We start from the raw sequence: 21,751 nt of genomic DNA, 5'->3' as shown, positions 1-21,751 counted from the left end.
AAGGACTCAATTCACATTGGATGAGAGCCCACCCTCCACCCTGACTCTGACTTAACTACCTCTGTAAAAACCCTCCCTCCAAGCAAGGTCACACCAAGGGACCAGGGGTGAGGACTTTAACACCCGAACTGGGAAGGCTACAACTCACAACCTTCTTTCTCCCTGCCCATCCGCTACCCCACCCTCATCTCTTGGCCTTCCCACGTGCTATTCCCTTCATCTGTCCTCACTTCCTGCTAGATCCAACACATTCCCCAGCTCAGAGCTCAAGTATACCTCTGCAGGAGTGCCGGCCTCCCTGACCCAGGCCAGGGCTGGACCAACACATGTGCTAAGGCCCCCTGGTCCCTGGGAAGCTTCAGGGTCTGCTCTGTCTGTTCTGGGACCACCATGGGAGGGACTGTGCCAGCACTGTATAGACTCTGTTCCCAAGGCTGCTCATCGAAGGTATGAATGAACAAGTCAGTGCCTCACTGCATTTTCCCTAAAGAAGGCAGCAGAGGAACCTTTGCCGACAAAGGTCCCTATAGTCAAAGCTATGGTTTTTCCAGTGGTCATGGATCAATGTGAAAGCTGACAGTAAAGAAGGCTGAGCACCAAGAATTGATGCTTTTGAACTGTGGTCTCAGAGAAGACTCTTGAGAGTCCCTTGGACTGCAAAGACATCAAACCAAACAATCCTAAAAGAAATCAACCTTGAATATTGATTGCAAGGACTGATGCTGAAGCTGAAGCTCCAGTACTTTGGCCACCCGATACGAAGAGCCGACTCGCTGGAAAAGCCTCTGATGCCGGGAAGGATTGAAGGCAGGAGGAGAAGGGGACAACAGAGGATGAGATGGATGGATGGCACCATCGACTCAATGGACATGAGTTTGAGCAAACTCCGGGAGATAGTGAAAGACAGGGAGTCTGAGGTGCTACAGTCCATGGGGTCACAAAGAGTCAGACACGACTGAGCGACTGAACAACAAGAGGAACCACAAGTCTGCCCCATCCTCTTGCAGCCACTCTCCCAAATGTCATTAAAACCACGCCCTGGAATGACCGGGATGTGGTCACTGAACTTCCAGGGTGTGGTCCAGACCGAGGAGTGGGCAGAGGTTCCTCGTGCAGCCCAGCTCCACAAGCCCTGGGGCCGCTCCTCTCCGCCCTTGCTCCGCATCTGTGAAATGGGATCATAACAAGCCCTGGGGCTGCTGCGAAGACAGAGGAGCAGATAGTGCGCAGGGCTGGGAAGGGTGCTGGCTCGGAGGAGGCATCAAAAACAAGAAGGAAGGCAAACCACAGCTCCCGCCAGCCTTGCGTGCAGGACCTTGCTTATCCTCCAGGCCAGCGGAGACCAGGCTGCCGCTCCCCTGACATCACTATCAGCGAGGGCCCTGAGGCTAGGTCAGTAGACCCCGGCAAGGAAACCCTGCTGGCCCTTTTCATCCTGCCTCAGGTGGTTTCTTGGCAGCTCCTCCCTTGATTAGCAACTGTTAGAATCTGCCCTTTGGAACTCAGGGAAGGTCTTGGAGCCTAGCTTCGTGCCTACAAGAAATGGGCGGGGGAGGGGGGCAGTGCGCAAAAAGTCTTCTGTGCCCAGGAGCCGCACAGGATTCTGGTCGGTTTCAGCCTCAGCCTCCAAGTCCCCAGCCACGCCTTCTACTCTGTTCTGAACCAGCGGAGGAAATGAGCCCGTGAGAGTACCCTGTGGTCTCACTCGGGATTCTGCAGAACCATCCTTGTCCAGCTCCCACTCTGGCTGACCCTCCTGGGATCTTGGGCTCCAAAATCACAGCGGATGATGACTGCAGACATGAAATGAAGACACTTGCTCCTTGGAAGAAAAGCTATGACAAACCTAGACAGCATATTAAAAGCAGAGACACCACTTTGCTGATAAAGGTCTCAATAGTCAAAGCTATGGTTTTTTTGGTAGTCATGTACGGGTGTGAGTTGGACCATAAAGAAGGCTGAGCACCAAAGAATTGATGCTTTCGAACTGTGGTGCTGGAGAAGACTGTTTGTTGAGAGGCCCTTGGACTGCAAGGATATCACACAAGTCAATCTTGAAGGAAATCAACCCTGAATATTCATTGGAAGGACTAATGCAGAAGCTGAAGCTTCAATACTTTGGCCACCTGATGTGAAGAGCTGACTCACTGGAAAAAAAACCACCCTGATGCTGGGAAAGACAGAGGGCAGGAGGAAAAGGGGCAGCAGAGAAGGAGATGGTTGTATGGCACCACTGACTCAATGGATATGAGTTTGAGCAAACTGCAGGAGATGGTGAGGGACAGGGAAGGCAGGCTTGCTGCAGGCCATGGGGTGGCAAAGAGCTGGATGCATCTTAACGACAGAGCAACAACAACCCCTGGCTAGCACCCAGTCTGGCTGATGTTGCCAGAGCAGTAAGCGCCCCTCTTTTAATCAGGTGCACCCAGGGGCTGCACAAGGAGATAAGGTATCACCGAGACAGCCTGCCTTGGCTTTATGACTGTCAGCTGCACCATCCTCTGTGCCCCGACCCCAGCTTCTATCAGACTTGCCAGGTGGCCACTTGAGAGCTGACTTGGTCCACCTCCAGGGCGATGGGCTTATCCCCTCTTGCAGTCAGCTCCCTGCCAGGCCCCCGAGCCCCATCGGCCAAGCCCTGCCAGCTGAACAAACTCCCCTGGTTGTCAGGGATATCCATCCACAAAGGCAGTTCAGTTCAGTTCAGTCACTCAGTCGTGTCCAACTCTCTGCGACCCCATGAATCGCAGCAGGCCAGGCCTCCCTGTCCATCACCAACTCCCGGAGTTTACTCAAACTCATGCCCATCGAGTCGGCGATGCCATCCAACCATCTCATCCTCTGTCGTCCCCTTCTCCTCCTGCCTCCAATCTTTCCCAGCATCAGGGTCTTTTCCAATGAGTCAGCTCTTCGCATCAGGTGGCCAAAGTACTGGAGTTTCAGCTTCAGCATCAATCCTTCCAATGAACACCCAGGACTGATCTCCTTTAGGATGGACTGGTTGGATCTCCTTGCTGTCCAAGGGAATCTCAAGAGCAAGACCTCAGCAAATGGTAAGAACCAGGCAAGTGAGCAAGAGAGGGGGGCCCTGAAGCGCAGGAACCAGTCAACACCTGGCACACAAAACAGTTCCAGTTACAACAGCATCCAGAGATGGACCACCGGGGACAAATCTAACCAAGGAGGCAAACCTACACGCTGAGGACTACACATCCCTGCCGGAGGACACTAAGGAAGAAAGACCTAAACAAACAGAAAGATATCCTGTGTTCCTGGACTGGAAGACTTAGTATTGTTCAGATGACAGTCCTACCCAGTTTTGAAATTCAATGCAATCCCTACCAAAATCCCAACAACAATTCTTACAGAAATACAACATCCACCCTAAAATTCATACGGACTCTCAAAAGACCCTGAAGATCCAAAACAATCTTGAAACAGCAAGAACAAAGTGGAGGAAATTTACTACGAAGCTACATACAGTGTGATGCTGGCACACAGCCTGGACACACAGATCCCAAAATACACCCTCAGCCAACAGTGAACTGGTGTTCACTCAATGGGGAGGAAAGAGTGGGCTTCCCTGGTGACTGAGACGGTAAGGCATCTGGTTGCAATGTGGGAGACTCAGGTTCGATCCCTGGGTCAGGAAGATCCCCTGAAGAAGGAAATGGCCAGTATGCAGGCCAGAATACTCCAGTATTCTTGCCTGGAGAATTCCAAGGACAGAGGAGCCTGGTGGGCTACAGTCCAGGGGGTCTCAAAGAGTTGGACACGACTGAGCGACTTTCACTTTTCCTTTTTCAAAAAGTGGACAGGAAGAGCGAAGGGAGAATCAACACCACAAGAGCTCAAGGTCACTCCACTGGTCACCCATCCCACCGTGGTAGCTGGTCTCGAGGGAGCTAAGAGAATGCGCTGATGAATGACAGTGTGCCTGGAAGGCTCAAAGATTAACGAATCACAATGAACAAACAAGAGATGAGAAGCCGGGCACTGGACACCAGGGAAACTGAAATTGTGAGTCGTTCAGTCCTGTCTGACTCTCTGGAACCCCATGGAAAGCAGCCTGCCAGGCTCCTCTGTCCATGGGGATTCTCCAGGCAAGAATGCTGGAGGGGGTTGCCATGCCCTCCTCCAGGGGATCTTTCCCACCCAGGGATGGAACCCGCATCTCTTATATCTCCTCTATGGGCAGGCAGGCCCCTCAGCAGCCTGGGAAGCCCCACGAGACACCTGTGCCAACAATAAGACCCCTCAGAAGTACTCAGGCCCCTAACACATGTGGGCTCATTCCCCCTCCCTGAATCTCTCAGAGCATCATTTCAAAATCATCGTCTTGACCCCGGGGGTCATCAAATCAGTTCTGTAAGCTTATGATCGGCACATTTCTCCAGTGACACGAAGCAGAATCATATAGGAAAAGTCCACATGCTTCATGGAGGATCCCATCCTCCCCTCCAGGCTAAGGATCCCGCCTCAGAAACAGGCAGGGACGCTGATCTACGTGGGAGGAAGCGGGACAAGTTCTGAGATTCTGCTCTCAGCCCACACTTTTTTTTTTTTTTTTTTTTTTGACAGCTTGATTGAGATAGAATTCACATTCCATGCAATTTACCCTTTGGGGTGAATTCAATGATTTGGGGTCTATTCACAGAATTTTGGAAACATCACCGCAATCAATTTAATAACATTCCCGTCTCCCCATGAAGAAGCCCTGGGCCCTGACAGCAGTCACTCCTGTCTCTCCTGCCCACGGCCCCTGTCAATCACTAGCCCAGTTCCTGTCTCTGTGGATTTGCCTATTCTGGACACGCCGTTCAAAAGGTACTGTACAACATGTGGCCTTCTGCGTCTGGCTTCTTTCACTGAGCATCAGGATTTCAAGGCTGATCCATAGTGCAGCCTGTGTCAGCACATCGCTTCTTTTTACTGACAAATAGTGTTCCACCACATGCGGCTTCCCTGGTGGCTCAGCGGTAAAGAATGGGCTTGCGATGCAGGAGATTGGGGTTTGATCCCGGGGTCAGGAAGATCCCCTGGAGCAAGACATGGCAACCCACTCCAGTATTCTTGCCTGGAGAATCCCAGGGACAGAGGAACCTGGCAGGCTACAGTCCATAGGATCAGACACAGCTCAGCGACTAAAAAACCATCACCACGTTCCACCATACGGAGAGGCCACACTGTGTTTCCATTCTGCTGTTGATGGATGTCTGGGCTGTCTCCATTTCGTGGCAATCTCGAACAAGGAGCAAAGACCTGGCACAACCCTTAAACAAACATCAATTTCTTCAGTGACAGCACTCACACTCTGCTTCTGATCAAGCCAGCTAAGTGTTTACAGAAAGGATATTCTTTTCTTCCAAGGGATTTTTCTAAACAAGAAAATTAAGAGCAGCCTACAAGCGGGGCTCTCAGAAAGAAAATCTAAATAATAATGGTAGAAATGTGTCCTTGTGACGGGGCCCGAGCAAAAAATAAAATACAACCAAGCCCAGCTGCACACAATAAGATTGAAAGGCTGTGTGCGTCTCCAACAAAATTTCAAATCATTAAAATCTCATTATACTAATAATATGTTTTCTAGATCGACTTAACCAAAACACCCTCTTCCCCTAACAAAGTGGAGACTTTGTTCCCAGAAACAGTCGCAGCTCGGGGAGTTTGAGCAGGAAGTGCAACCCCGGGGACACCTGGTCTCCTGGCCCATCTCTGCACATCCGGGCAGGTCTGCTGCCTGGACCCGATCGGACGACTGGCAGACGTTACTGTGCCGGCCAGAAAGCCCACTGAGGTTTTTCCATGAGATGCGATGGAAAACTCTGAGTGAACTTTTTGGTTAACCCAACACATCAACTGTGCTCTAGCTTCTGAGCTCTCCTCCCTTCCCTCAGGTTCTTTTTTAAGTATGTATTTATTTGGCTGCACCGGGTCTTCGTTTCGGCACACGGCATCTTTGACCTTCCCTGCGGCACTAGGGATCCTTAGCTGCAGGATCTAGTTCCCCGGCCGGGGATGGAACCCGGCGCCCTGTGTCAGGGGCAAGGAGTCTCAGCCACTGGACCACCAGGGAAGTCCCTCCACTTGAGTTCTTCTCTCAAGTTTTCTTAAATAAATGCAAGCAACTACCCAAATATTAATAGGCCATGACGGTCTCCTTACATTCTACTCTTTCTGTTCAGTTACTGCCGCCTGCAGCCTTCACTTTCTGCACCTGTTCTGTATTTGATGGATACAGTGGGGAGTGGCCACAACGGTAATTTCGGTGAGACCGATGGCTGACATCTAGGTAGAGCTCATGATGTGCGAGCCCAGGCGTTCTCCTCAATGTTCACGATTATAATTTTCAAGTGTGCAGAAACATATAAGGAACTTGACCATGAACATCTGTACACCACTGCCCGGAGTCTAACATTTTTCTGTAATTATTTCACTGTGTATCCATCGATCCATCGCTCTAACTATCTAGCAATCTATCTGTATTAGTTGCCTGTGGCTGCCTTAACAAATTGCAACAAATGCAGTGGCTTAAAACAACATATATTTATTACCGTAGAGTTCTAGAGGGTCAGAAGTCCAATTGACTCGGGTACCAATTCCACTTCTGAGCACCAGCTGTGATTCTAACACCAGTTCCAATGTGTGTGGGGTTTTTGTCCACATCAAGCAATTCTCGAGTGCTGGCCTGCTGCCTAACAATTCAATTTGGCTCTCTCTGTGTAAAATACATAACCAACAAGGACCTAAATTTCGCAGGCTAACACCGTGGTGTCAAGAGGGCTGTGTTCCCTCTGGCAGGTGTAGGAGAAACTGTTTCTTGGTTTTTCCAGCTTCGACAGGAGCCCACGTTCCCTGGCTTGTGGTCCTGCATCGCTCCAGCTTGTTTCCACTGACACATCTCTTTCCCTTACACAGACCCCCTGCCTTCCTCCTATAAGGACCCTGTGCCCACCCGGATAATCCAGGATCATCGCCCCACCCAAGCCCCTCAACTCAATCACATCTGCTAAGTCTTTCTGACCATGTCAGGTGATGGAGTTAAGACTCTGGGTAACAGGAAGTGGACATCTCTGGGGACATCTCTGTGATCAGCTGCCACACCATCGTAACGTCCATGCATTTCAGAGTAAACTGCAGACAGAGAGACTCTGCCCCGAAACTTACATATCTCTATCTAGAGCGCTGTATTTATTTATAATTCTTTTTTTCCGAGTTGAAATGTGCATACCTTGAAATGCACATCAAGATAGAGGACATCCCCATCAAGATAGAGGACATCCTCACAGTAACAGAGGATGCTATCTCCCCCTCCCCAGCCAGGTTCCAGCCCACCCCCGAGGCAACCAGCAGAGATTAGCTGTGTCCATCTAGACCTCCTCCTCCTGAGAAACGGGGTCACGGTGAGCACTCCTTGGCCTGCTTCTTCTGCTCGGCACAGCGGCTTTGAGAGTCACGGGGCTGTGCACACCGGTCACCTGCTCCCCCTCACTCCCAGGAGCCCCACCCACCTCTCCATCCTCCTGTTGACGGGCGGCCGAGCTGTCTCCGTGGTTAGGTTATCGTGAAAAAAGCTATTATAAACATTCTGCTACAAGGCTTCATAAGGACACAGGTTTCTATGTCTTTGAGTATCTCATCTCGGAACTGCTGGGTCACAGGGAGGAGAGAGGTTTAGTTTTTCAAGAAACTACCAAACTGAGACCCTAAGCCTCGGCTCCACTGTAAACCCCACCTCCAGCGTGTATGAGCCTTCCGTCTGCCCCACTTTCCGCCTGAACTGCGGTGGGATCATTTCAGCCGTGCGGGCAGGTGTGGCGTGTGTCTCTCTGCTTCTAATCTGTGGTTCGTTTCCCGGGTGACTAACGATGCTGAGCTGAGGTCTTTTCCAGACGCATGCTGGTCATCTGCACATCGTCTCAGATGCAGCATCTGTTCAAACCTTTATTCTTTTACTGGGTTGTCTTTCTATTATCAGTTGAAGGCGTTCTTTCCATATCCTGGACACCAGTCCTTTATCAGACATGTGCTTTGGAAATTGTGATCATGGTGGTTTGTAATAAGAAATACCTATATCTGATCTTCATCCAAATTCCTGGCCCTAGATCCTAAACCCTAGGAATTTCCTAAGTGATGAGAGCAACAAAGGCATCTTAGGTGAATGCGGCAACTTGTGCAAAGCCCCTAAGGATGGGGGGTGGAGGCCAGAGGAACCAACCATGCGATCAGAAAGGTGGTACTTGCAGGCACTCCACCAAACTTCCGGGCAGGAGAGAAGGGCTAGAGATGGACCTGCCCAGTCTCCAGTGGTCAGGGAGTTAATCACCCGTGCCTACATAATGGAGCCTTTATAAAAGCCCAGAAGGACTGGGTCCACAGAGGCTCCAGGCTGGTGAACAAAGTAGGTACTGGGGAGGCACCCCTTCCCACATACCTCACCCTGTGCATCTCTTCCATCTGACTGTCCCCGGGTCACATAATTTTACCACAAACCAGCAACCTACTGAGTAAAACGTTCCTCTGACTTCAGTGACCCACTCTAGCAAAGTGATCAAACCCAAGGAGGGGGTTGTGGAAACCTCAGGTTTATACCTAGTCGGTCAGAAGCACAAGTAACAACTTGAACTTGTGATCAGCAACCAAAGTCAAAGGCAGTCTCGTGGGACTGAGCCCTTAACTTGTGGAATCTGATGCCATCTCTGGATAGTGTCTGAATTTTTTTTACTTGAGGGATTTACAATGTTACGTTCATTTTCAAGCATACGATAAAGTAGGGCTTCCATGATGGCTCAGATGGTAAAGAATCTGCCTGCAATGCAGGAGACCTGGGTTCGATCCCTGGATCAGAAGATCCCCTGGAGAAGGAATGGCAACCCACTCTAGTATTCCTACCTGGAGAATTCCATGGACAGAGAAGCCTGGTGGGTTACAGTCCACAGGGTCGCAAAGAGTCGGAGATGAATGAAGCAACTAACACTTTCACTTCACTTCATACAGCAAAGTAATTCAGTTATACGAACACACATATCTATTTTGTTCACATTCTTTTTCCTTATAAGTTATTACAAAATAGTGAGTTCCCCGTGCTATACTGTAGGTCCTTGTTTGTTATGTACTTTATACAGAGAGAATGGGATTGAATTGTTGGGCAACCGGCTAGCGCTGGAGAATTGCTTGCTGTGGATAATAAAAACCCACACACATTGGAATCGGCATCAGAATCACAGCTGGTGCTCAGAAAGTGGAATTGGTACCCAAGTCGTAGGAATATTTCCTTCCACGTGATTGCGTGATCCCACATCATTTCAATGAATAACCCAATTCCCCCAAACATCCTTTGAGTTAAGGACTCTTTATAGAAGAGGAAACTGAGGCACGGGGTAGGTGAGCACCCTGCCCAGGACCAGGCCCCCAAGAGCAGCAGGACGAGTCACAGACCTCCAAAGTAAGTCCCCAGGCCAGCGGCCTTAACCACTACGCAGACTGCCTCTTGCTCACACAACAAATACACAAAGACCACGGTAAGCGGACAGCATTTCTTAGCATCTCTGGAGAGGGGATGGTGACACGCCAGGCCGGGGGACCCAGCTTAGCCGGGAGCTGGCCACAGAGCCCATAACCTCTGGGAGGAAGGCACGGGACGTGGTGGGCAAGTGGGCAGCACGGGGCTCCACCTGCAAGCCAACGGGGCGGAAGAAAGAGTGCACATGAGGGCCTCGAGCCAAGGAGGATGGGGAGACGGGCTGAGCGCCGGGCAGGCAGCAGGGGTGGCAGGGGCCTGGCCTGAGTCCTGGAGCAGCCCGAAGTCGCTGGGGTTCTGTCTGCTTTCTGCAAATGCCAACAAGTCCACTCAGCACACAGTGGATCTCGTTTGTCTCCTCCAGAGCATCTTTCTACCACCGGGGCTGAGTGGACCTCATGCCAGGAATGACAATGACTTCGCTACAGACCAGCTAGAAAGGTAACTGGCATCTGAAAGGCTCTTCCAGTTGACAAGGTTGGTGGAGATCAAGAGCCAAGGCTGCCAAGGTTTTAATCGCACGGGCCCAGCAGCGTAACCTCCTGCAAAGGACTACTTCTCTGGGCCCCTGTTTGCTCATCTGAAAAATGGGAATCACTAAGAAGTACCCACTCACCAGCTGTGCGTGAGGATTAACCGAGTCATGCATGGAGTGGCTAGCACTGTGCCCAGAATATCCCAGGTGCCAACAAGCCTCAGCTGTGAGCCCCGACCTGAGTCGACTCTGTTCTGGGTAATTTTTTTTTTTTTTAATCTTTCTCTCACTTCTCAGATGAATGCCCTTTCAGCTTGTATATATCAAGGTCTTACTCTGAAAGTAAGGTATGTCTTTCAAAGTTAAGACTTAAATTCACTCAGGTCTTACTTTGAAAGATAATATTAATTTTTAAAACAAAAACAGAGGATGAAGACACTTCGAGGCTTTGGGAAAGTTGTCCTTCCAAGTCTATTTATACCAACAGTGAATTCTGACCACCACAAGCCTGGTGTCCTCTTCCCCAGCCTGCTCAAAGGACACTCTGCCCACATACCTAAAGCAGCACCTGGATGCTTCGAGCAGACTCCATGATGATAGGAGAAGCAGCAAACACCAAGGGTGGCCTCGCCTCCATCGAACCAGACAGCTGCTTCCGAGACTGCTGGATTCAAGCAAGCCCTGAGACTCAGGAGACCTTCAATCCATCTTCACCTTGTTAATAACTCAATATTAAGCTAAAAGCTTAGTTTAAGCTTTAGTTGAGAAGATCCCCTGGAGTAGGAAGTGGCAATCCACTCCAGTATTCTTGCCTGAAAAATCCCAAGGACAGAGGAGCCTGGCAGGCTACAGTCCATGGGGTCACAGAGTCAGACACGACTGCGCGGCTAACACTTTCTTCACTTTTCAAACTAAAAGCTAGATCCTTTGGAACTGTCACTTTTCAGATTAAAGTATGAAAATAACTAACTTATGAAAACAACAGGCATCAACCAATAAGATGGTGTTATTTGGGGAAACCAACATCCCTAACCCGCTCTGCTTGACGAGCAAGTAAAGTTTCAAAGACCCAGACTAAGGACAATGCTTGACAAGCAAGCATTCCAACTAACCTGCAAACATAAGAATCTATTCAGATTCACCTAACGTATTGCTTCGTTAGGCTGCTGGCAAGGAAGCACCTTCAGGGGCCAGGGTGGGGGAGGATGGCTGCTGAGCTGGTCTCACCCCCGGGACCACTGAACCCCAGCTCAGAAACACCGGCTGCCACACAGACATGGGGATTTCCATTTCTCGGCAGCACACACCTCAAGGTGCATGCTTCTTCCGGGTCACACTTGGGCAGGACAAGAGGTAGGACCCCAACATTCCCCAAAAGGCAAACGACTTAAAGGATCTGTGTCTCTCTGACACCAACCGCCCACTAGCCCCTTCATGGGACACGCCGTGAGGGAAGCAGCCCAGAGCTGCTGACACGATTCAGGACCATAGTGAGAAGAGGCTTCTATTCCAGGGAGGACACTCACTCAGCAGTGAACCCGCCCATACACACGCTATATACACGCTTCACTAATTTAGTCCCAGCATCCTTTCCCCAGCCCAGATGCAGCCTCAGAATCCTTCATAACACACAGGCAGACAGTCATTACCACTTGAACTGTCAGGAGGAAACGGCCTGCCAGCCCGGCCCTACCAAGAACCAGCTCTGTGTCAATATCGTACCTGTCAACATTATCAGTAAGTAACACTTGCTTCCCTGGTGCCTCAGACAGTACAGAATCTGCCTGCAATGTAGGAAACCCAGGTTCAATCCCTGGCTCGGGAAGATCCCCTGGAGAAGGGAATGGCAACCCACTCCAGTATTCCTGCCTGGAGAATCCCGTGGACAGAGGAGCCTGGCAGACTACAGTTCCCAGGGTCGAAAAGAGTTGGACATGACTGAAGTGACTTAGCACACACACAGGCATACATACATGTTGTTGTTCAGTCACTCGATCATGTCCAACTCTTTGCGACCCCAGGGACTGCAGCAAGCCAGGCTTCCCTGTCCTTCACTATTTCCCAGAGGTTGCTCAAACTCATGCCCATTGAGTCGATGATGCCATCCAACCATCTCATCCTCTGTCATCCCCTTCTTCTCTTGTGTATGTACAACTGAATCACTTTGCTATACACCAAAAACTAAGATGACATCGTCAATCAACTATACTTTAAAAGACAAAGCAACATTTCAATGAGTCAGAAGCCATCAAAGCTCCTAGAATTGACGGCAGTTCACATTCTCACCCCAATAGCACTGAGTTCGGGCCAGCAGATTAACACCACTGCATCAACAAATGCCTATAAGGCACTCCTAGACTTACTAATGGGCTTCCCTGGTAGCTCGGCTGGTAAAGAATCCACCTGCAATGCAGGAGACCCTGGTTCGATTCCTGGGTCAGGAAGATCCCCTGGAGAAGGGATAGGCTACCCACTCCAGTATTCATCAGTTTCCCTGGTAGCTCAGCTAGTAAAGAAGCCACCTGCAATGCAGGAAACCTGGGTTCCATCCCTGGGTTGGGAAGATCCCCTGCAGGAGGGCATGGCAACCCATTCCAGTATTCGTGCCTGGAGAATCCCCATCGACAGAGGAGCCTGGTGGGCTACGGTCCATGGGGTCGCAAAGAGTCAGACACGGCTGAGCAACTAAGCACTGTACAGACTTACTAAATGTCTCTTCAGTCACCACATAATATGGTAAATAATAAATATACTCCTTAGAAAATAAAGCCATTTTTCATCTGAAACCTAAAAGGTCAAGCATATGGCTAATACAAGGAGAAAACATGCTTTCTTCAGGTACATGTTTGCTGTGATGGAACCGCACATTTGAAAACAAGAAAATAGCTGGGTAAAAGTACCTGCCCTCTGCTGACCACAGCGGGGGGAAATCCATCACACAGAGCACTTGAAATCCGCTCACAGCTGGCACTTACCCACTTACATCCGCTAACCATCCTTTATTATTCTGACGACTGGACAGGGAACGCGAGGGTAAGCAACTTCGGGATATATGATAAATATTAATTCCACAGACTGGGGACAGGAATTCAAAGCTGAGCTCCTCTGATGAGTGTGGGGTTGCCAAGGCGACCTGACTCTCCAGGGACCACTCAGGTAAAACCAAGATGCTAGGAGAACCACAGAGAGTTAACTGAAAGGTAATGAACACAAAGTCATCACTCTGGGCCCAGCATCTCTACTAAAGCAAAGTTTCCAAGAGATTTCAGCAGATGGCCAGGAAAAAAAAAAGCCCAGCAGGGGACATGCTGACGTGCCTACGTGCTTCTCTCTGAAATGCTCCGGGTGCATCTGGACAACCGTGGAACAAACAAAGAAAAATGTTGGATCTGAAGATTATAAACAGAATAATAAAAAAAGGAAATCTAACAAAGCCATACCAAGCCCCACTGAAAGCCACTTCCTCTCAGCCACAGAGAGAGAGGAAAACAGAAGAGTGATTTCCAGTGACTCCCCAAGGAGTGTGTACACTGCAGGGGCTGACAGACTGACCCCCTCTCAGACCAAAAGCAGCTCCCACGGGCAGAGGCAGCCCTGCTCAGAGAGGACGCGAGAGGGTTTGGAGGGAGAAGCATGGCAGGGTCTGTTGAAAAGCTCACAGCCCACGGGATTCAAACAGGACCTACACCGACTTCTCTTCCCACCGAACATTCTAGAGCCCACTGGGCACATGGCCCCAGTCCCTCAACCGCTCACCTCCCTCCCCTTCTTACCAGCCACCCTCTTTCCTTCCTTGCACATCAGGAGGTCCAACCCACCTTCCCTGTGATCTGTAGTGATCTCTTCCTAACCATCTTGCACCTCATCAAGGTCATCATGTCAGTAAAAAGCCCCAGGCACATCCCACCTCCCTGGACAAAGGAGGCCACACTCAGTATAAATCCCTTCCCTTCGTCTTGCAGCAAAGAAAGACACTATTCCATTTTTATTTTCAAAGGTACGTGGGACAGTGTGCTGAGATCTGCCTAAAAGAGGATGTGGAAATCACTTCGAAGTCGCCATCTGCCCCAATAAGCTCTTTATGCAAACACCCTGAAAAGCTGTGAACTCCACACCTCCCCAGGTGCCTCAGCCCGGGGAGCAACTGGAAGCAGGGTCAGGGGCCCTGGAGAACCGCAGGCCTCGTCTAATCTGTTTCTATGCAAAGTTCCTTCCATCTCAGAGCAGCCTCTGGGTAGCTGCCTCTACATCAAGTCCTGCAGCCGCGGTTTCCTCACGTCTCAGGAATCCTGCTGCTCCCAGCCCCGCACACTGCCTCCAGGAAGCCCACCCTGCCTGCACCTACACTCCAGGTGTTTCCTTACCAGTTGCCCCAATCCAGTTCACTCCACACCAGACTCTCCAAAGTAGCAGGGATACAGATCAGACACTGGCGCCCACTATTCACCAAAGATGACAGGGTCCGGTGACCACTCCAGCCTGCCCTGAGGCTGACCACGGCCCACACACCACACCACAGTCTAGCCGCTCTGAACGGCCTGCACTTCCCCAGCGGGGTTAGCTGGGGCCTCCTTCACAGCCCCTCCGATTCAGAGTGGGTGTCCCCCCAGGTATCCGTCACCACACCTGCCCCCGGCCCCGCAGCGCCCAGACTCCTGAGGACAGGCCTGGGTCAGGTCCCCGCAGGCCACCAGCTCCCAGCTTCCAGCTTAAGATCCTCTCCCCTCTGTCCTCAGGTCCTGGGAGCTCCGGGAGCCTCCTTCCGCTGCTGTTCTGGGACGAGGCAAGCGGGCCTTCACCTCCCCACCCCACCTCCCATCCATCTCCCAGCCACAGCAATTATGGAGGACTCAATTGCAATTTCCACTGAACCTTCACGGAAGTCTTCGTGTCTCCTCACTCTCCGTCCAGAGAGGAGGGGGTCTGCCAGGGACACCCCATCTATCTCCAGAAGGCCCGGTGACTCTGTCTTTGGGCCACACCTGCTTGGAACCAGCTGGCCCAGCATGGGTAGCCAGCCCCCGTGGGCGGTCCGGATTCTCCCCCTTAGGAAACTGAGCCGAGAGCCCCGGGGTTGGGTGGAGGGTGGGGTACTCGCGGGGCATTTCCAGGCCCTGCCGGTTGGTTGAGGGCCGCTGAGGAGCTGCGCCACCCCTGGGGCTTGTCAACCTGCTCTTGGTTCTGCAGACACCTCAGGAAAGAAACACCAGGTTCCCCAGCTCAGCGCTGTCACCCGACATTGCACAGGGCTGTCCAGTGCATTTCGGGATGCCACTCCAGTCGTGACACTGTGCCCATGTCCCCCGGGGCAGGACCTCCCCGAGTTGAGAGCCTGAAAGAAAGTGAAATCACGCAGTCGTGTCCCACTTTTTGCAACCCCATGGACTGTAGCCCACTAGGCTCCTCCGTCCATGGGATTTTCCAGGCAAGAGTACTGGAGCGGGTTGCCATTTCCATCTCCAGGGGATCTTCCCCATCCAGGGATCAAGCCCGGGTCTCCCACATTGCAGGCAGACTCTTTACCATCTGAGCCTCCAGGGAAGCCCAAGCCGAGAACCACTGGTTTAAACTGCAGCTGCCAGGTAAGGTTGTGTTTCCTCAACCGTAAAGTGAGGGCAAAAGTCCTGTCCTGCAAGTAACTTGTGGGCAGGTGAGAAGTCCTACCCTTTCCAGGCTGAATCACACAGCACCTCTGTCCAGGTTCTTACAGAGACGGGTTGAGGTGGGGCGGTGTTTGGGGACAGCAGAGTCCACGCGGCTGGTCACTCAGTAAAGAGCAGCGTGAACCAACGGGGACACACTGCAGTCAGCAGGGCTGGTTTCCACTGACTGACGGTCTCTCCTGGAAGTTATTTAAAACCCTGAAAAGCAACTCAATACTTTCAACCCTCAGGGCAAAGTCGCAGCCACCTGGAGTCTCTTTAGATCTCGCTCCTGAGGTTTCAGCCAATATCCTGCTCATTTATCTCTCTGTGTGCATCAAAGGCTCAGAAGACGACCAGGCTGAAGAAAGTCAGAAAACAAGTCGCAGGGCCGGAGAAAGTGTTTACCAAAGACGCATCTGATAAAGGATTTGTATCTAAAATACACCAAGAAGTCCTAAAACTCAACTACAAGAAATCAAACCACTTGATTTAAAGAACACGGGACTTCCCTGGCAGGTCCAGTGGTTAAGACTCTGAGTTGCCAAGGCAGGGGCACAGGTTCGATCCCTGGTCAGGGAACTAAGATCCCGCAGGCCACAAGCCATGGCCAAAAAAAATAAAATAAAGGATACATTAAAAAAAAAAAAATGGGCCAAAGATCTGAGCAGACACTTTGCCAAAGATGTACAGATAACACACACGCCTAGAAAAAGAAGCTCCACATCATGTCATTTGACAATGAGAACCTAAAACTGCTCTAAAAAATATAATTACAGAAAGAAAAGCAATCAGGGAACGGCAGCTTCATGAACACTTGCTTTCCCCGGAAAAGCAGGAGGGACAGAGCCTCTGGCTCGGCCGTGGTGGGTTCGGCTCTCACAGCCTGGCGCTGGCCCTGGGGTCTGGGCAGAGGGCGGAGGTCAGGGCAGGTGGGAACCTCTCAGGCAAATGGGCGGAGGGGAGCCCGTCCCCACCTTCCATCCAGGGCCTCCCCGCCCCAGAGCTGGACCCCTGCCTCTAAGGACTTCACCCAGCTGCAAGGGCATCTGTCCCGGGGCGCCCCCTCACCCCGTCCTGGCCCGCGGGACTTCTGGGAGTCACGCGTGGTCACCAGGGGACCCTCGCGGGGAGTCTTCCTCTGGGCCTGCTCCATTCAGCTCGTTAAACCGAACCACTTCAGCGAGTGGCCCTTCACAGTCCCTGGGCTTTCTATGGGGAGTTTTGGGGTTTTTAAAGTGCTCCTTTCCACTTTTCCCAGCGCCCCACTGTTCATCACAGTTCCGTTTTCTAAGCCGGGCCACCACATGATGTGACTTGCTTCCCTCCCATAGACTATCACAGCCTTAATCATGCTATGAATTCACCCAGGGCACTTCCTGCAAACCTCAGAACACATTTCTGAACATGACCTCCCCCGGCAAAGTGAGGAGATGTTCACCCCTAATACGTGCCTCAGCGCTTGTCACAGCCCCAAGCTCTGCAGTGTCAAATGCCCCAACTTCCCAGCAGCGTGGTCCTCGTCCCAGCGCCCTCCCCCTCACCTCCACCCACGCTCCTGAACTCACTGTGGACTTTCTAACAAAAAGGAAATGAAACCCACCGCGCAGCTGGCAGCGCCCAGCGCACCTCGAATCACTGTCTTCCCGCCAGTCCCTGGCAGGCAAATGAGCACCTTCCCATGGGGGGCCTGGGAGGGACCAGGACCTGCTCCAAGTGAACCACACGAGTGGCAGGGAGGTCAGGTTGCCAAGGCAACAGCCCCAGAGGGAGACCAGCAACTCTCCATCAATCATTCAGGACCTCATTCTCCAGCCTTCGCACCTCGGCCTCCCTCCCACTCCCCATTCCTTCTGCTCTTCCCACAAGACAGACAGAAGCCACTGCACCCTTCCAAGGTCAGTCCTCTTGGAATTCCTACATCCAAGTTTGATTAGCGTTTGTGACCTTCTGTTTGCATGAGGGGGGTGCCAGGCACCCCAATCTTGAGAAATGAGGCAGGGGACCCAGTTAACTCACACAGCAAAGCAAAAGCAGCTGGAGTTCCCTGGCGATCCAGTGGTTAGGACTCAGCGTTTTCACTGTCAAAGGCCTGGGTTCAATCCCTGGTCAGGGAACTGATCCCACAAACCATGTGGTGTGGCCAAAACAAAACAAACAGAAAAAAAAAAAAAAAAACAGCTATACTACAGAAATATCTCTTTCCTTCTGCTGTTTCATGACTATTTTGTTCATCACTGGATGATGCCGACTACTCTTGGTATATTCAAATTAAACCTGATTCGCCCTTGATTTTCTAGACGCATGCTAGTTCACAAAGGCAAAGAAAAACACTTTGCTTTGGAACTTGGGGCTAGTCCATGAGTTCAGGCATTTGCTCTTCATATTCCAAGGGAGTAAATGTCACCTATCAAAAGCTGTCATTGTCCACAACATTCCACTGACTCGCTATTCTGTGAGAGATAGCTTTCCTGGTTCCTTCGGGTCTCAGCCCAAACATCACCTGCTCTGAGGCCTTCCCCAGGCACCTCTCTGATTGCACTTTTACACCTTCTTCCTGGCAGATATTATTATAAATCTGTTTTATTTATTATGACTGAGTTCCTGGTCCACAAAAGAAGAGCCTTGTCCATCTTTTCTTCCTAGGGTCCCACGGCAGGCAATGAATGAATTGGAGAGTGTATGACATTTGTGTTTATAATTGCCGCAAGGCATAAGGAGGAACTGAAATCATTCTGGTGAGCACGACAGATCATTCCCACTGTCCCTCTGATCTGCAGATCAGAGAGGTAGCGGGAATGATCTAGGTTGGGGGAAGGCCACTTATCATCTCTTTTAGGAGGTGTGACTTGATACAAGTAACGAAAGACATTCCGGATCCTAAATGTCAGGCTTAGGAAAGGAGTGACTCATCTGCTTGGTACAACAGTGTCAACTGAAAAAAAAGCACAGCCTCAAAGTTGAGAGTTACGTTTTACTCGGTGGACAAAACTGAGGACATAAGCCTGGGACACCGCTAGCTCTGAGAGAGGGCTCCAGAAGATGCAACGGAGGAGCCAGAATATGCAGCAGTTTTTGCAACAAAGACTGGGGAGTCTGAACATCAAAAGATCACTGTTAATTAAAGAAAACCAGATATTTCAAGTTAAAGCATTTAGTAGGTTTCTATGTACGGATGTGAGAGATGGGCCATGAAGAAGGCTGAGCACCGAAGAATTGATGCTTATGAACTGTGATGCTGGAGAAGACTCTTGAGAGTTCCCTGGACAGCAAGGAGATCAAACCAGTCAATCATAAAGGAAATCAATCCTGAATATTCGTTGGAAGGACTGATGCTAAAGCTGAAGCTCCAATGCTTTGGCAGACTCATTGGAAAAGACCCTGATGCTGGGAAAGATTGAAGGTGGGAGGAGAAGGGGACAACAGAGGATGAGATAGTTGGATGGCATCACCGACTCGATGCAAACTGCGGGAGTTGTCGATGGACAGGGAAGCCTGGCGTGCTGCTGTCCACGGGGTCACAGAGAGTCAGACACGACTGAGCGACTAACGACAACAGTGCACGGGAAGCGGCCCAGGTCTGGATCACTGCGATCACCCCTGGCATTCGCCCCTCAGCTCCTGGAGCCAGCGTGCCCGCGCTTCCTGGGGTGAATCACCAGGGGAGGGGCTGCTCAGCAGGATTTGTCTCCATCCTGAATTTCCTCCTCCGGGTGCAATGCCACATCCTTTCCCTTACTGATATGGCAGGCAACATTTTTTTCATTGATAAAGTAAAGGTGAAAGGCCCTGCCCTCAGGGGAAACCATCTAATGTGGTAAAACTGTCCCTGGTGGGAAACGCATGGACACACACGGACACAGACACGGACACACACACACACACACACACACACACACCCCTGGGCGGAAGGTGGGTCACTGTCTGTACAGACATCCCCAGGAATACACATGTCAAAGAGAGAAATTAACATGTGGCCACGTGAGCCTGCAAGCCTGTCCTTGGGGTAACACGGCCCAGGGGGGTGCACTCGCCTGGCAGGTACGAGAAGACTTTCTAAAGCACAGTCAGGCTCCGGGCGGTTTAAGGATCTCACTGCACACCCCTGACTGGGGATTCTCTCTCCCAAGGTCCAGACTACGGGCAGCTCCCGGCAGCCTGGTTCACAGCCACCCCAGCATAACCGATCCTCACCCACAGGGAATCTGGGCCAGGGGGAAGACTCCCCTGGCCAGAACAAAGGGAAAAATCAGGAATGCAGTCCTGGGAGAGGCCCGGGGAACAGCCGTGGAGGCCCGGGGAACAGCCGTGTTTAAAGAACACAAACAAGAGGCCCGAAGTCACATCCTCCACAACTCTTAAAAAAAAAGACTTGTAAGAGGTGGCAGGAAGTTTTTTAGGATAATTTTCGTGGACCCGTGGAGGCAAGCATCGAGGGGCCTCTGCAGTCCGTGCGGCGGGCCTCGCGGCCTCGGGCATCCCTTCCCTCCTCCCCTCTCGCCCAGGCTGGGGGCGCAATCCGTGCAGTGCACCGCACCCCGAAAACCAGCGGGCCCCCAGCAGTAGGGTCGCCCCGCAGTGGTGCCCAATACATGCTCATCGAGCGGGCCCCAGGCAGGGCTGAACGCGCGAGCCCGCGGGCGGGAGAGGAGGCTAAAGGAACGGCTGGTGAGCGGGCCGCGGTGGGCGCAGGGCTGTCTCCCGCGGGCCGGGGGGCTTGTCCCCACGTCTGCTCAGCGTCCTGTCCCGAGCAGGAGCCAGCGATGCGCGTTTCGATGACGCCAGGAGCCCAAAGTGGGCTCCATGAGCCGCCGGGGGAGCGGGCGCCGCCAGGCTGGCGGCTGGTTCCCGGCCCGGCGGCGTTTAAAGGGGGTCAAGGGCTGTCCTGAAGGTCACGGCGGCGCGCTGCGCGGGCCCGGCGGGCTTAAGGAACCGTGCGCGCGGGGCCGGAGAGGAGAGGCAGCGGGGTGCCCGCAGCCGCTCAGTCGGGTCCGGCGGGGACTCGGGCCGCGTGGCGCCCGCTGCGCCCCACTGGGTCCGGGCAGGGCTCGGCGCTGTGCGCGCCCGGGCGCGCGGGGCGGGTCGGCCGCCCGCCTGGGTCCCGCGGGGCGGAGCGCGGCGCGGGCGCGGCTGGAGGCCGGCGGCGGGCGCACTCACCCTCCTTGGCCTTCTTCTTCCTCGCCAGCGTGCCGCCCAGCTTGCCCAGGAACGACTCGTCCTTCTTCATCCTGTGGGGCCGCAGGGCGGGCGAGCGCAGCGGCGCGGAGGACATGGGGGCGCGCGGGGACCCTGGTGGCCGGGCCGGGAGCAGCGCGTCTGGGAGCCGCCCTGGTCGCCGCCGCCGCCGCCGCCACCCGCTCGCCCCGGGGAGTGGCCGGGAGGGCGCGGCCCCGGCGCCGGCCCCCGCCCCCCGCCCGCCCCTGGCCCCGGCGGCATCCGCCGCCCGAGGTCTGGCTCTGGGTCACCACGTCCAGCCCGCGAGAGCCGTCGGCAGTTCCCACGCGCCGCGTCACACTCACTCTCCAAGCGCAGCGGTGGTTCCGCTCCTAAATGCCGCCAATCAGACAGACCGCGCGGACCCTCTGCCCCCTTTTGTTCTACACGTTTGAGCCCTGGACTCTGGGGTCCTTACCTGGGCGCCGGGGTTGGGGGTGGGGGGGTGCGGGCAGCGAGGCAGCCAAGGCCACCACCTTTGCACAGCCGTGGCACATCAAATAAGAACACAAATGGGTCGTTTCATTTGCTGAGCTTTTCCCACAACCAGGCCAGGGGTCAGGGGGAGCCCTCGTGACCTGTGCCTGCCCTCCAGAAGCTGGGCACGACGGGCAGTGCGGCTACATGAGTACCCTCCTGCACACCTCGCCCTGTCCCAGGGGAACTCCTGGTGATTCTGACAGAGGAATGAGCCCTAGTGTGGCATCAGGGGTGGGTGTTCAGGAGGAGGGCGGGGCAGGAGAACCAGAGGGGACAGTGTCCGGGCTCCCAGGAGGAGAGAATAAGATGAGGAAGAGATTTACGGTGGAGGTGCTGTGCAGGACTTGGGTTCTGCAGAGTTGACTCTGGGTGAGGTGTGATAGGTGCGTGGGGAAGGAGTGAGCCCGGGGCCCAGGTCCC

The 21,751-nt window shown here is 52.8% G+C and overlaps 1 protein-coding gene across 1 annotated transcript in view; it reads right to left on the bottom strand.

Annotated features, from left to right (window-relative positions):
- The window catches only part of PARVB (parvin beta), a 113,458-nt gene extending 92,431 nt beyond the window's left edge, over positions 1 to 21,027 (bottom strand). The window contains exon 1 of the mRNA XM_065945150.1: positions 20,795 to 21,027. Within this exon, the coding sequence (XP_065801222.1) occupies positions 20,795 to 20,909 (115 nt within the window). The 5' untranslated portion in view covers positions 20,910 to 21,027. The remainder of the gene's footprint in view (positions 1 to 20,794) is intronic.
- Positions 21,028 to 21,751: the final 724 nt, after the last annotated feature.

The sequence above is a fragment of the Muntiacus reevesi genome, chromosome 1 (assembly GCF_963930625.1).
Source record: "Muntiacus reevesi chromosome 1, mMunRee1.1, whole genome shotgun sequence".
NCBI lineage: Eukaryota > Metazoa > Chordata > Mammalia > Artiodactyla > Cervidae > Muntiacus > Muntiacus reevesi.
This window is presented reverse-complemented; position numbering and strand designations above follow the sequence as displayed.